Raw genomic sequence first — 16,342 nt, forward strand, 5'->3', positions numbered from 1 at the left:
ACTAGAGAAAAAAGAACAAATGAAGCCCAAGGTCAGCAGAAGGAGAGAAATAATAAAAATCAGAGCAGAAATAAATACTATTGAAACGAAAAAGGCAGTAGAAAGGATCAATGAGACAAAGAGCTGGTGTTTTGAGAAGATAAATAAAATTGACAAACCACTAGCCAGACTTACAAAGAAAAAAGGGAGAAAGTCAAATAAACAAAATCAGAAATGAGCGAGGAGAAATAACAACAGACTCTGCAGAAATACAACAGATTATAAGAGAATACTACAAAAAACTATATGCCAACAGAATGGATAACCTAGAGGAAATGGATAAATTCTTGGACTCCTACAGTCTCCCAAAGCTCACTCAAGAAGAGGCAGACAATTTGAACAGACCAATCACAAGGAAAGAGATTGAAACAGCAATCAAAAACATCCCAAAGAATAAAACCCCAGGACCAGATGGCTTTCCTGGGGAATTCTACCAAACTTTCAGAGAGGATTTAATACCCATCCTTTTCAAGCTATTCCAAAAAATTAGGGAAGATGGAACACTTCCTAACACATTCTGTGAGGCCAACATCACGCTGATACCAAAACCTGACAAGGACACCACGAAAAAAGAGAACTACAGGCCAATATCACTGATGAACATAGATGCAAAAATTCTAAACAAAATTCTGGCAACCAGAATTCAGCAATTCATCAAAAGAATCATACATCAGGATCAGGTGGGATTCATACCAGGGACACAGGGATGGTTCAACACCTGCAAATCAATCAACGTGATACACCACATCAACAAACTGAGGAATAAAAACCACATGACCATCTCAATAGATGCAGAGAAGGCATTTGACAAGATCCAACAGCCATTTATGATAAAAACTCTGAACAAAATGGGCACAGAAGGAAACTACCTCAACATAATAAAGGCCATATATGACAAACCCATAGCCAACATCATACTCAATGGGCAAAAACTGAACCCCATCCCCCTGAAAACAGGAATGAGACAAGGATGCCCTCTATCAGCACTCTTATTTAACATAGTACTGGAGGTCCGGGCCAGAGCAATCAGGCAAGAAAAAGGAATAAAAGGAATCCAAATAGGGAGGGAAGAAGTGAAACTCTCGCTGTTTGCAGACGACATGATCTTATATATAGAAAACCCCAAAGAATCCATTGGAAAACTGTTAGAAGTAATCAACAACTACAGCAAAGTTGCAGGGTATAAAATAAATTTGCATAAATCAGTAGCATTTCTATACTCCAGTAATGAACCAACAGAAAAAGAACTCAAGAATACAATACCATTCACAATCGCAACAAAAAGAATAAAATACCTTGGGGTAAATTTAACTAAGGAAGTGAAGGACCTATATAATGAAAATTACAAGGCCTTTCTGAGAGAATTGGATGACGACATAAGGAGATGGAAAGACATTCCATGTACATGGATTGGAAGAATAAACATAGTTAAAATGTCCATTCTACCTAAAGCAATCTAGAGATTCAACGCCATCCCAATCAGAATCCCAATGACATTCTTTACAGAATTAGAACAAAGAATCCTACAATTCATATGGGGCAACAAAAGACCCCAAATTGCTAAAGCAATCCTGAGAAAAAAGAATAAAACAGGAGGCATCACAATCCCTGACTTAAAAACATACTACAAAGCTACAGTAATCAAAACAGCATGCTACTGGTACAAAAACAGGTGGACAGATCAAAGGAACAGAATTGAAAGCCCAGAAATAAAACCACACATCTATGGACAGCTTATCTTTGACAAAGGAGCTGAGGGCATGCAATGGAGAAAAGAAAGTCTTTTCAACAAATGGTGCTGGGAAAACTGGAAGGCCACATGTAAAAGAATGAAAATTGACCATTCTTTTTCACCATTCACCAAAATAAACTCAAAATGGATCAAAGACCTAAAGGTGAGACCTGAAACCATAAGGCTTCTGGAAGAAAACGTAGGCAGTACACTCTTTGACATCAGTGTTAAAAGGATCTTTTCTGATACCATGCCTTCTCAGAGAAGGGAAACAACAGAAAGAATAAACAAATGGGACCTCATCAGATTAAAGAGCTTCTTCAAGGCAAATGAAAACAGGATTGAAACAAAAAAACAACCCACTAACTGGGAAAAAATATTTGCAAGTCATATATCTGACATAGGCTTAATATCCTTAATATATAAAGAACTCTCGCAACTCAACCACAAAACATCAAACAACTCAATGAAAAAATGGGCTGGAGACATGAACAGACATTTCTCCAAAGAAGATATACTGATGGCCAATAGGCACATGAAAAGATGCTCATCATCGCTGATCATCAGGGAAATGCAAATCAAAACTACACTAAGATATCACCTTACACCCGTTAGAATGACAAAAATATCTAAAACTAATAGCAACAAATGTTGGAGAGGTTCGAAGAAAAGGGAACCCTCATACACTGCTGGTGGGAATGCAAACTGGTGCAGCCACTATGGAAAACAGTATGGAGATTCCTCAAAAAACTAAAAATAGAACTACCATACGATCCAGCTATCCCACTACTGGGTATTTATCCAAAGAGCCTGAAGTCAGCAATCCCAAAAGTCCTGTGCACCCCAATGTTTATTGCAGCACTGTTTACAATAGCCAAGACGTGGAAGCAACCTAAGTGCCCATCAACAGACGAATGGATAAAGAAGATGTGGTACATATATACAATGGAATACTACTCAGCTGCAAAACAGAACAAAATCATTCCATTTGCAATAACATGGATGAACCTTGAGAGAATTATGTTAAGTGAAATAAGCCAGCGAGAGAAAGATAATCTGTGTATGACTCCACTCATATGAGGAATTTAAAACTATGGACCAAGAATAGTTTAGTGGATACCAGGGGAAAGGTGGGGTGGGGGGTGGGCACAAAGGGTGAAGTGGTGCACCTACAACATGACTGACAAACATTAATGTACAATTGAAATTTCACAAGATTGTAACCTATCAATAACTCAATAAAAGAAAAAAAATACTGATTATATAAAAGCCTTAATAATAATAATAATAAAATTGATTTTTGCTTTTATTAAATTAATAAAAATTTTAAGAGCTTTGAAAAAATCACAAGTGCACAAACTCATTTCTTCATTGGTAGATAAAGCTGTACTTATCTTTAGTTCCTTAAAAACTCTATATAGTCCTTCATTCTTCATATTCTATGTATCACATGTGTTAGGGAAGAGTTATTTTCTTAATATCACACATAACTGCTTTTTTCTTTATCTTCATTCACAGTAATGTGTCACAAGGAATTCATTGCTTACCAATTTGCTTTCTGTACTGATCAACAGGAAGTTTTATAGTGGAGGCATCTTTTCTACCCATCTTTGATCTCCAAAATGCCTGCTGCAAAGAAAGAAAATAATTATGATGAAGTCCTAAAAAAACCAAAAAGACTGTCTACAAACTTCAGGAATAATTTATTCCATAAAATTCATTTTTAAAGCAATGGGTAAAAATATCTTTGACTTATTCCCATTGGATATAAGTAAGGAACACAAAATTCTTTCAAATAAAGTATCAAGTATACAATTGCCTATAATTAAATTTCCCAATCATTTGTTTTTGGTAACATTCATTTTATCAAGTACTATCACTGCTGAATTAAACCACACTGTTAGAAAGCACTATCTATAAATGTGAAAATCATGTACTATTTATTCAGATGGGTTGGGGCTGTAGGCGTGCTCGTAGCAGTATGTTTCTTTCCAATTACCTAATGCGTGCTCGTAGCAGTATGTTTCTTTCCAATTACCTAATGTGTTACACAAAAAGACTAAAGTGTGTATTCTCAGGTAGTTTGAATTTTGTTTAAAAAAGCATGACATAAGTAACAAAAGTACATGAATTTGAATTCTAGCTATGCCTGTCTTCCTGTAAACAGTATAAAAAACTATTATCATTTACTAATATTCATGCTCACTACATTACATGCACTGATTTAATTGACAACATATCTTTCAAATCCTTTTTTTTTTTTTGAGGAAGACTAGCCCTGAGATAACTACAGCCAATCCTCCTCTTTTTGCTGAGGAAGACTGGCCCTGAGCTAACATCCACGTCCATCTTCCTCTACTTTATACATGGGACGCCTACCACAGCATGGCTTTTGCCAAGCAGTGCCATGTCGGCACCTGGGATCCAAACCAGTGAACCCCAGGCCACCGAGAAGTGGACCGTGCGAACTTAACCACTGTGCTACGGGGCCAGCCCCAAATCAAATCTTATTATTTTTATTGAATTTATAAAATATTGTGGCAGAGACCACAACTTACTTGTCAAAATTCATATTCTCCTTTCTTCCTGGCAAAGACCTAGAGTATACTTCCTAGCCTCAGTTGAAACATGTAATTGAGTTCTTGTCAATAGAATACGAAAGGCGGTGATGTGTGTCACTTCCAGACCTGAGCATTAAAAATCTCCCACGTAGAATCCTGACCTCTCTTTCCTCTTCCAGTTGGCTAGAATAGAAATGACCCCCTGACAAACCCTAAGGGTACATTTGTAGGAACACAAAACCTTGAGTAGCCTGGGGTGTAGAAGGGTACTCTCTAATTTGTTTACTATGCTAGTACTCTACTGAAAAAGGAAGAAATTCTACTGTGATTGAGTCATTATACATTGGTGGGGTCTATTTATTAGACTTAAGTGTTCCCCAGAGTGATGCCTGGAAGTTGCTCCTCAATGCTTCTATTAAGGAGCTATAAGATAAAGATGAGATCAGGCAAGAACTGACAAGTTCACAAGCAAAACTATAAGGGAATAAAGAGTCACGTAATTTGGAGACTAACAAGGTTGGAAAAGCTAACTACTTCTAAAAGCCAACTTCTTCTAAAAGTCAAACAGCAGGAAATAAAAATGAAAAAGGCTTTAAAGAACAAAGGCCCATCAAGACGACTTAGTTAAAAAACGAGAAAGAGAGAGACAAAGAACAGATTAAGGATGTTCCTCTCTCACCTGAGCCTATTGTTTCAGATCACCTGGAGGCAGCCACCTTTGGGTAGAAAGAGGGAAGCAAGGAGTTCTGAAGTATAGAAAGAAAGCAGATGTGAGAAGTATGACTAGGAAAGAAATTGCAGTGTGATTACTGGCACATGGAACTAACTAGAAATGGTAAGAAGGTTACTAACATCTGAGGGAACTATACATACAAGAAAACAAGAAACTTTGCCTAAAAATGTCTGTGAATGAAAACCAATCCTTGGGCCTCTAAACTTAAATCAGCAGAATGTAGCTCCTAAAGGCAGCAAACTGTAGATTTGTAACATCCACTTCAGATGTGACCAGGAAGGAGAACTATCCAGAAGGCAGAGCCATGGAGATCAACAGACAAGGTGGTTTCTCTATAAAGATCATAATTAAAATCTAAGCAAGAAACTTCTACTGTCAGTACAATGGGACTTCTGAGTGGTCTCCAGCACAACAGGTTTCATCATCACAATGGACCAATGACTCATGTGTGTTTGCATTCTTCCTATCCTTCCCTTTCTAAATGGGAATGATTATAGCAGATATTCTCTGAATGAAGCAGATAGCCTCTGCTTCACCATTTATTTGCGGCTTGGTGAGACTAGGGAAGAACAGTTAAATTTCATAGCCTGTAAAACCCAAGGAATCACATTCCAACCTGAGAGAGAGGACTTGCATTGGCTTAAGATCCTTGATTTTGTGTTGGATCCAATAAATAGGCAACGTTGGGATCTCCTCACATGGAAGGCAGGAAAAGGATGTGCATGGCTATTTCATGGCCAGAAAGGTAGACTATAGACAAAAGTATTGGCTGCTCACTAAAATACATGTTCTCCTTTTTTTCCTAGGCACAGCTGAGTACATTTTCCAGCCTTCTTTGAAGCTAGTTGTGGGCATGTGACTGAGTTTCAGCCAAGAGAATGTGAGTATTTTAATATTTGCTACTTCTAGAACTAACCTATTAAAACTTTTCATATGTCCTCATTCATCTGGCTGAAATGGACATGACCTCCAGAGTGAAGAAGAAAATAATGTAATGAAGATGGCAGAGCCTATGACTGCTTGGATTCTGAATGACCGCTTGGAGGAAAGCTATTTAACCAACTTGTTATCCTCTTCATATGACTGTGAGTACAAGGAATAAAATTGTAGCATTTGCGCTTCTATACATTTTTGCATCTATTTGTTATAGTAAGTAGTATCACCCTAACTAAAACAAATATGTATAGATGTCTCCATATAAACTGATATAATTATCAAACTGTAATTTTCCTAATGAGCATTATTAAGGTTCTCAAATGCCAAATGCATTTGAAATCCATTCAGAACTGTATTGTTTGTCTATATATATTGTGACACAGATAGGGCAATGCTAATAATGATCCTACCTAATACAGTAAAAGGCATCCCCAAATTAATAATTTCTACTTATGTTAAGAAAATCATAAATTCAGCTAAAAATCTATTTTTCTATTCATAATAATCTTCAGATTTAAAATTATAATACTATCTAGGAATGTATAAAGTAAGGCAGAAAGTCAAATAAATTAAATCTTCACCTCTCATAAACCATATAATTACATCTAAGATCCTTAAAATTTCCTAAAACCTTAAAATTTCCTAAATGAAACCAAGACAACACCTAATCCTATATTCTCACTTGTTATAAATCAGAACATTAAAAATAACTCTGTTAATACAAGTACCATTAAAAAAGGCAATAGATATATTATAATTATTTGTATAGCAATATTATTTGCATAATGTTTTTATGCACATTTTAATTGTAAAGAGGAGTCAAGTTATTTTAATCTTGATTGTGTGTAGCTTGAAAAGATACCATTCCATTTTAGGAGAGAAGTTAATTTAAATGAATAACACACAAGACATTATCCCCTCTTCAATTTAGTTTTGTTCTTTGCTTTTATGGAATAACCTTAATTTTTTTAAAAGCAAATTACTAAGGCTCTCTATCAAAATGGTCATCCTCTATGCATCTTCCAATTTCTTCCTGGACACTTAAACCAACAGCCCAGGAAAGATAACAGTTTAGCGGTCAGTATTTTATTCATTCACTACCTGTAGTAAACAGAAAAGTAAGGGATTCACAGATGATATCTTTTCACCAAAGTAAATTGGATTTTACTTATTTTAAAAATATACTTTAAATAAACAAAATTATAACAAAAAAACTAAAGAATCTAAACTTTTATAAGGGCCTATATATTCTATAAACACACACATTTTATCTGTATAATAACATGTGAATATAAAAACTTCAAAACAATTTCAACCAAGGAGAGACATTACAAATGGACTGGTTTTAAATTTTCATTCCCAATTATTTTAGCGACTGTTAATCCTTAATCAAAATTTAAACTTTATTCATGTCTTTGAAATTATCATATTCTATTCTTTAAGCAAAATAACATTTTACCAAATGTTGAAACAAAAACTGCCTATAAAACACACAGACTCAAATGACTCATATTTTATTAGCTGCAACAAACACAAGAAGTTGAAAAATATTTTACTTTCCTAATAAATACATTGAGGCTACTTTACATGATCTAAAGAGATAGCCATTCATGTGTGTGATACAAACTGTCAATGCCTCAGACATCTAGAACCTCTAAAATGTCCTGACTTTTCCTCCTTGTTCAAAGCCTTGCAGTAATCATCATTCATTTCTATTGTTTTGATGAGTAGATAGCAAACTCCCAAGAAATCCAGGGAGACATTAGCACATACAGCCGCAATTTCTAATAAGACAGCTATTTGCATTTGAGATCAGCCACAATTTAAAATGTGTTGTGATAGATGTGGAAAGGGAATAACAGATTTATATTAGCATGTACAATACTAAGATTGTTTTCACAGTTTAATTCCTTGGAGATTACGTCTCATCGCCTTCTTTTATAAAGAACACTGCATTCCCTGAGGAACTAACTTGCTCTGAGACCCAGCTACACTAAAATATGGATTAATAAGATAATATTTATTATTTATGAATTTTGCTGTAGGAATGATTTCAGATTAAATCATCAGAGACGTTTTTAACGTTCTTGAAACTTGATAACACATATTTAAGAGAAAAAAATGCTAATTTTATTTAATACCTAAATTGCGTATTAAAATAATTCATAATTAATTTTTTATTTAATCAAAACTTTATACTCTTTAGGACTTTTAAGATTGAAGATAGTGTTTTTGTTTTTAGCATGCTTATTTAACCTCAATTTTGCACAGTGATTTTGCCACACGTATTTTTAAGCATAACATATGACCTTTAAAAACAAAGGCAGTCTTGTATGCAATCACATTCTAACCAAGTTATTTTATTGCTCATTTATACCCTTTTTATGAAATCCAAAAAGAACAAGTAAAGAAATAAAAAACCTGAAGCTTTCACATATGTCTCTGCTTCCAGAAAAAGCATTCAATCCAGACTGTGACATTTAAATATGGATAAAAACACAGGTTATTAAAAAATTCAACCCATGACCACAGAAAAAATAATCAGCGCAGTTTTTACGTCTAAAAGATAGACGCTCAGTTAAGAAAAGTCTTACTTAAGTACGAAGTTATAAATGGGCAAAAAAGATGTTTGGTTATGGCTCCATCAGAATTGAGAGTCAATCATGAAAACACAATTATTTGCTAGATGCTGGGATTAATAAAGTAGTGAATAGAGAAGACACTTGTCCCTGATCTTATGGTGCATTTATTGTTTCCAGACTAATGTTTTAAAAATTCAAAGCTGATTATGTAATTAACATACGTTAAGTCATCAAATGATGGCCCATTTCCTAGATAAAGCAAAAATCTTTAGTATAAAGAACTATTAATAACCTAATTTTGTCATTTTTCCCTACTCGTGCACTATCAAATTCAGCTTTCAGTTCCATAATTTTAACAAGTTGTAGGGGAGGAAGACATTTCCTCTTCCCAAATGGGGGTTCGTCTGGCCGGAGAACGAATTAAATTCACATGAGACAGAATAGCAAGAGAAAATTAAACAAAGCATTATGAGGAACCATGGCCCGGGGCCTTTCTTCCCGAAGGAAGAAAGGGCACCGAAGAAGTGGGGTACACATAGTGGTTATCTACCCCCAAACAGGGTGTTTCACATGTGATTGAAATGTCCCTCCCACAATAGTCACAAGATTGCCCTGTTGGCACAATGCTTGATGGACACAGCAGGTAATGGTCTGCTATCTCGGTGGGCATAGCAGGAGGCAAGTCTATTGTGGGAGCTGGGCGATCACAGGTGAGCACAGCAATCAGTTCCTAGCCTAAGGAAAGATGCTTAATCCTTAAGAAATGCCAAAGTTGGAAGGGGGAGGGAAGTCAGTTACAGGAGGTTACCAGACTACCACAATAAAATGCAGATTTAAGTCTTTGCCTTTGGCATTGATTAAGAGTTTCTAGAGAGAAGGTCATCTCCTTTCTTCTTCCTGGTACAGAGAGGGAGGCACCTTTTACAGATAGAGATTTACCTTACAAATGTAAATGTGTCCTAACAAAGGGCAAGTTCCCTTCCTCAGAGCCTCCTTCCCTGTCCCAGTTTATTAAAAGCAATCAGCCTCAAATAATCCTGATGCCAAAGAGACATATCTTGGGGTGGCCAATTTCAGGTCCCCACAACAGTTATCAGTTCCATGATAGTTCCAAAATGTCATGTTCCAGGAAATGAATCTCAGTCATTGGGACTCACCCTTCAGCCATACTATGGAACTAAAAAGAATGCAGTATCAACAAATAGTCCTGGAACAACTGTATATCCTTATGGGAGAAAAAACAAAATAAAACTGGACCTCTGTCTCACACCACACACAAAAATCAATTGAGGATGGATCATAGACCTAAATAAAAGAGCTAAAACAATAAAGCTACTGGGAAAAGAAAAAGAGATTATGTTCATGACCTCGGGGTAGGCAAATATCTCTTAGAGACAACACAGATAGCGTAGACCATAAAAGCAAAGAAAGGATGTACTGTCTTTCACCAAATTAGTTTTTGCTCATCAAACAATTCCAGTGTGAAAATAAATAGGAGAGTTATAGACAGGAAGTAAATATCCATAATACCTATATCTGACAAAAGAACTTGCATCCAGAATGTATAAAGAAGTACTCAATAAGATAAGACATACAACCCAATAAAAAAATGGGTAAAAGACTTGAACAGGAACTTCACCAAAGAAGACATACAACTGACAAATAAGCACATGAAAAAGCTCTCAACAACCATTAGTAACCAGCAAAATGCAAATTAAAATTAGAATTGAAATATCACTACACATCCACAAGAATGTTTCAAATAAAGATTTCTTATACAAAATATTGGGAGGACGTGGAGCAACTGAAACTCTCATATATTGCTGGTGGGAGTGTAAAATCATACCACCACTCTGGAAAATCATTTGGCAATTTCTTACAAAGTTAACTACCAGCAATTCTACTCCTAGGTATTTATCTAAGAGAGATAAATATATATGATCACAAAAAAACTTTGTACAAAATTGTTCAAAACAGCTTTATTCATAACAGCCAAAAATTGGAAGTAGCCCCAATGTTGATCAACAGAAGAACTGATAAACTGTGGTTTATTCATACCGTGTAATACTACCCAGCAAAAATCTACTGATAATATGCAACAATGGAGATTAAGTGTCGAAAATACTATGCTAAATGAAAGAAGGAATAGCTCCTTTGGACCTAAATCAAATGGGCATTCATCAGTTTTACGTCCTTGTAACATCATTTAACAATGGAGATCCCTGCTCCTTCCCTGATGCACGCATTGAAACACTAACTTCCTATCAGCTAAGGAATAAGTAAGAATGATACAACAGAGATGGAAAGTCTAAACAAATCTCTTACAAAATAAGTAAAATGAAGGAAAGAGACAGAACAATCTGTAGAGAGGCACCGAGGTTAATGGAGATTTTTTGTTATGCTTTGTTTTGCTTTACTCTTGAGGGCTTGTTTTTGAATAAAGATGGAAATTCAAGTTGGTCTTAATAAGTGGAAGGAGGCAGTAGACAGTGAGGGGTGAAGATATAGAAAAAAAAGGAAAACATGTTGGAGGTTGCCATGTAGATAGCAAGGGATAGAATTCAGTGTACACTTGCAGGAATAATCATAGCAGACTACCTCTTTCACTTGAACAGGAAAGAGGAAAAATTGATGGGTAAAAATACACACAAGGTTTGAGGTTTGGTAGCCCAACATAGAGGGAGCTCTATCTGGTAGTTCACTATGAAATAGGAGACAAGATTATCTCCTAAGAGTAAAATGGATGATGGAAAGTTTGGAGATTTGAGAGTGCAGAGGCCAGAATTTATGCTATGGAGAAATGGAAAGGGTTGTCTAGGGAAAGCAGGATTAATGAGAAACACTAAGAGATCAAATGAATTTGGTAACCATGAATCTCTGGTAGCAGCGAATTACATGATTGCAAATAATGTATGTCTTTCTGAGTGCTCAGCTGCTCAGTGCTGGCATAGCGAAGGGATATACAGCTGGATTAAGGAAAGTTTAGGTTTTCCCAGACAGGCATGACTGAAGGGCAGTAGGGCAAACAAGTTTAGGATACTATATAAAGTGAGCGAAATGAGGTACCATGGAGTCTAAAGCTGGAGAAGGTAGCAAAGACAGCAGGGAGTTTAGAGTTAAGCAGAAAGTAGATCAATTTTTGGACTTAAAGATTTGGATTAAGTCAACTAATCATTCTTTTACTAGAGAAGAACTAAAGATTATTCATTGAAAGTGTGAGGTGACTGATATTATTGAAATGGAGCAGGTTATGATTCAGGATGACTAAAGAGATAGGAAAACATTATGCCAGATAAAGTTAAGGAAATGAGAGACCGGGATAATATATACATCACAGATGTGAATAGTGAAGACACCCAGAACGGTGCCAGGATTTTGGCTAGAGTGGAAAGGAAGATAGAGGAGTGACCTGGATGTCCATAGATAATAGCAAAAAAGTGAGGCAGAGGGCACTAGAGTCAAATGGAATGAACCACAAAGGAGCTGGGGGTTTTTTGTTTCATTTGTCTTATTTGCTTTCACACGCATGGAAAAGTAAATGATCTGGAAGTGGCAATAAGAAAATAAAATAACAACCAGCCTCTTGATCCACAGATATGTGGTAAGTTAAAAAAACAACAGTCTCCACTTAAGAAGGCATCAGGAAGATGGTGTCTATGAGAAGAATCAGGTTTTAATTAATGTCAAGAGGTAAAAGTAAGAATCAACGAAGTGCTTGAGGAAAGATGGGGTTCAGGAGGGATATAAAGAAAAATATAGGCAAGGACGGGAATAACAAGAGTTCAGGCTGTAAAAAAATAAATAAAACCATAGATTAATATGGGCTTAAGTGTTCAGGGGAGGAGAAATGGCCAAATGGGTCATCTTGGACAGTGAATAAAGATAACAGGAATGTGTAGTATCTTGAATTACCTAATCTCAAAACTGCATTGAGTACCACAGACTCTGTGGTACTGGTAAAGTGGGGAAATCCCAGTCCCTCTGGGAAAGATCAGCTGGCTGGAATTGAGTATCTCACAGGAAAGGCTAAGGTCTAGTTAGGCACAACGATTCACCAGGAGCAGCTAGAGGCTCTAGGTTAGCATTTGTCAAGGTGTGGTCCAACCATCACCAGCATCAGAGTTGCCTGGGATGCTCATTAAAATGCATATTCCTCGGCCCCATCACGGTCCTACTGAATCAGAAGTTCTTGGGCTAAAGTCGATGAATTTCCAGTTTGAGGTTTTGTTTTGTTTTGGAGGGGCCATTAAAGTTTGAGAACAAATACTTTTCTTTTTAACCACTCATAGGTAATTCTTCTGGGCGCTAGCATTTGAGAAACTGCTGGAAGTAGACATGAGAGCTGAGCACCACAGACTGTGAGATCCTTTAGCCTCCTTGGTGGAGGCTTGAATGGGGCAATGACTAAATTGTGGCAGCTTTTAATGATAGGCTGAAACTTTAGATTTTTTCTGAATTCAACAGGAAACCATAAAAGGGTATTGTGCAGTGAGGTAACCAAATCAGACACTTTTTAATAAGATTAGAAAAACTGGGAGGTTTGAAAATAATTAATAAGCTAAAAAAAAAATCTAGCTACATTCCAAAGGCAATCCAGTAAGGGAGCAATGCAGCAAGCAAGCAGAAAGGAAGTGACATTTGGTGCTTGACTTTTTAGAATCTGGGAACAGCCTGGATACAGGACATGAGACAGAGGAAAAGGTAAAGAGAATGGTGGTTTTAAACTTGAGTGATAATTAAAATACAAAGTCCCAGGCTTCATTCATCTGAGCTATACAGTCAGTAAGCTTAGGGAGGGGCCAAGGAAGCTGCATTTTAAACAAGTACCAACTCCCTGCCAAGGTTTTCAAACTCAGGTGGTTCATGGATCATACTTGGCAAAATGCTGAATTAGACAGATGGTAATGTCATTAACAGTAATAGGGAATATAGAAGGAGAAGCAGGAATGGAATAGGTGGTGAGGATAGAGGAGTACTATGAATCTACGTTATAAAATGTTTATAATTACTGTAAGAAAACAATGCACTTTTGTTTTTCCTGAAACCTAATAGAATTAGTTGATTCAAACATAATTGTATCACAAATTCCCTGGCCCTCACCAAAAAGTACCCACAAATATTTTACTTACTTTTATTTCAGTGCCTTTTAAATGCACAGATTGTTGTGGCATCTGGACACATGACATACTTGAAAACAACACATTAAATTAATACTGCCCAGAATAGACAAAAACCCACCTTGCATGTACCATCAACAATGCTCATCATTGGGGGAGGGAGGTGCTGCATTAGCTGGGTCCCAAGGAATTACTTTTCAAAATTCTGAACTTTGCATGAATATCAAAGTAATAAGCACTTCAAATCTGGGAGAGAGAGAATTTCTATTGAGTAAGTGACCATTTTCCTAAGCAGAAAAATGATCATTATGACTTACCAGGGTTTAAATTCAGCAAAATGGTAAATGTACCTCAATTAATTTTTTGTACTATATTTGCAAAACGAGGTAGGTTAGTTAAACTAGAATTGGCTATGATATAACTTTTAATAATCAATAAGAAAGACATTAATGACATAAATTACACTATTTTTTAAATTAAGGTTATTTTTTTATTTAAGCTGTACTTTCTAAAAGTTTCTAAAGGTTACAATACTACGGTACAAAATAAATAAAACTGCAGACCCTGTTAAAAGAGCAAAGACATCTACAATTCTAGCATAAAGGCAGTAACGTAGGCTAGGAGCTTCGCGAGTCAAGAGGAATGAGAAGCAGCAAGGGTTTGTTTGGCTTCAGGGATTCTGAGGTAGAAAAAGAGCAGTTTCGTATCTACTTTAACTAACATACCTTCAGACTGTTTTTCCTGATGAGACGAAGAGTAATTGAAAATAGGGTTATATATCTAAAGGTCACACACCTTGAGACTTCAATACTTATAATCCTTTTAAACTGCATTATTTTAAAGGAATTATATGAAACCCAAGATCATTTCAATTATCAAATCAATAATAAAAAACTTTATTCCATCCAGATGGTTCCAAAAACTTGTGGCTAAAGAATGAGGGCAAACAATAAGCTCTAGATGCATACATTTCAGGTGGCATCTATTCTTATCTCCACAATTCCTAAGGAAACAGATAAATATCTATTTTATCATAATTCTTCAATATGAACTGCCTTTTCTTGGTTTTAAAGTAATATTAGTGAATTCTTGTAATTCAGGGCTTTCAATAAGTGAACCATGACAAAAAGTTTATTAGCAAACAATACATTTTTTAAGTTTAGCCCAAATGTTAAATACATTTGAGTGAATCTTCTAAATAATATATCTGTGTTCAGTGTATATGAAATATTCTAAATCTATCAAAATCACTTTTTATAACCAAGTTGGCTTATTCAAAGTTAAAATTTTTATTTTTCTTAATTTACACATAATTTACACTGAAGCAAACATGAACCAAAACATGGTAGTTTTAGGACAACGTATTAACAAGTTTGGGAAGTCTACTGAAAAGCTTTTCTGAGTCTCTACATGTGCCTGGTCAATCTCTAAGAAAGGACTTGAGTATGTCGTGTCTCCAATGCTACTTGTCCAACTTTTCAAAGTTTGCACATTATCATCCCACGAAGCCTCTGGTTCATGTAAAATTTGGGGAACTAGAGGGGTTACTGGAAAGCTGATTTAGAAGGGTTATAAGGGAAGAGAATAAGCCTCTGGTTAATGAATAAAAGATATGAAGAACTGGCTAAAAGACTTGCTTATCAATCAGTTCCCCAGCTTTAGATATAAAAGGAATATTCTGTCAACAGAGACCTAGAATGGGGGGACCACACAATTTACCATCCAAACCAGGGAGCTTTTGCGAATGAAAGGGGGCCCTATGACACCAGAACAACAAGTGTAAACCAGGACTGTCCTGAGCCAAGTGGGATATACTCTTGCCCCAACTTTAAAGAATATAAGGCCAATTCACAACACACTGCAGCGCAACTACTTTTGTCATTCATAAATTGCAGTACAAGGAAAGAATGGCAAGTCTTTTTCTAGAATACTGACATTTTCTAGAATACACATTGTCCTGTGTAGAATACTTACATTTTTCTAGAATACTTACAGGAAATAGATGATTATTTTAGATAAAACTTGCTCAGATAATGAGAATTAAACAAGATCAGGTTGTGCTATGGGACAAACTGTCCTTATTTATGAAATCTCTCTGTGACACATGGCACTACTGAGTACTTGGTCCTGAATCTCTAAGCCCTTGGTTTCCAAGCCAGCATTCTCCCAATTCTCCTCCATTTTAATTTCTTCTTGATTGCCTTCATAAGCATTCTTCTTTGGGCTGCCTGTTAACTCTGGTGCTCACCATAGTTCCCCATTCCATATATGCTCTCCCTGGATGCCTCATTCCCTCAAATACATACATACCGAGGACCTAAATCTCTAGCCCTGACTTCTTTAGTCACACATCCAACATCATTCTGAGCATGACCAACCTAAATTTCTCATTTCTCCCTAAGACTGGCTTGTTTTTCCCATTTTCTACCTCATTTATTTTTGAACTAAAGCCACAGGAATATCACAGAAGTAATGTTGTGTTCTTCTCATTGCATGATTTCCTCAACTGGTAGTGTTGACTTTGATCACTTGATTAAGGTGATATCTGCCTGATTTCTCCACTGTGAATTAGTCTTCTCCCCTTTGTAATTAATAAGTATTTGGTATGGAGGTACTGTGAAACTATGTAAATACCTTGTTCT

General features: G+C 36.0%; 1 protein-coding gene across 10 annotated transcripts in view; it reads right to left on the bottom strand.

Annotated features, from left to right (window-relative positions):
• Window positions 1–16,342, bottom strand: part of TRIQK (triple QxxK/R motif containing) — a 114,979-nt gene that overhangs the window by 66,931 nt on the left and 31,706 nt on the right. For 8 of the 10 annotated variants that reach the window (XR_011493252.1, XR_011493251.1, XR_011493250.1 and 5 more), the window contains one exon: window positions 3,319–3,400. Coding sequence is in view for 7 of the 10 variants with exons in the window: in XM_070481332.1 (XP_070337433.1) it covers window positions 3,319–3,379 (61 nt within the window). In the remaining 3 variants the exon portion in view is untranslated. The remainder of the gene's footprint in view (window positions 1–3,318; window positions 3,401–16,342) is intronic. The other 2 variants (XM_070481337.1, XM_070481336.1) reach the window with 1 other exon arrangement.

Source organism: Equus asinus, chromosome 12, assembly GCF_041296235.1.
Source record: "Equus asinus isolate D_3611 breed Donkey chromosome 12, EquAss-T2T_v2, whole genome shotgun sequence".
NCBI lineage: Eukaryota > Metazoa > Chordata > Mammalia > Perissodactyla > Equidae > Equus > Equus asinus.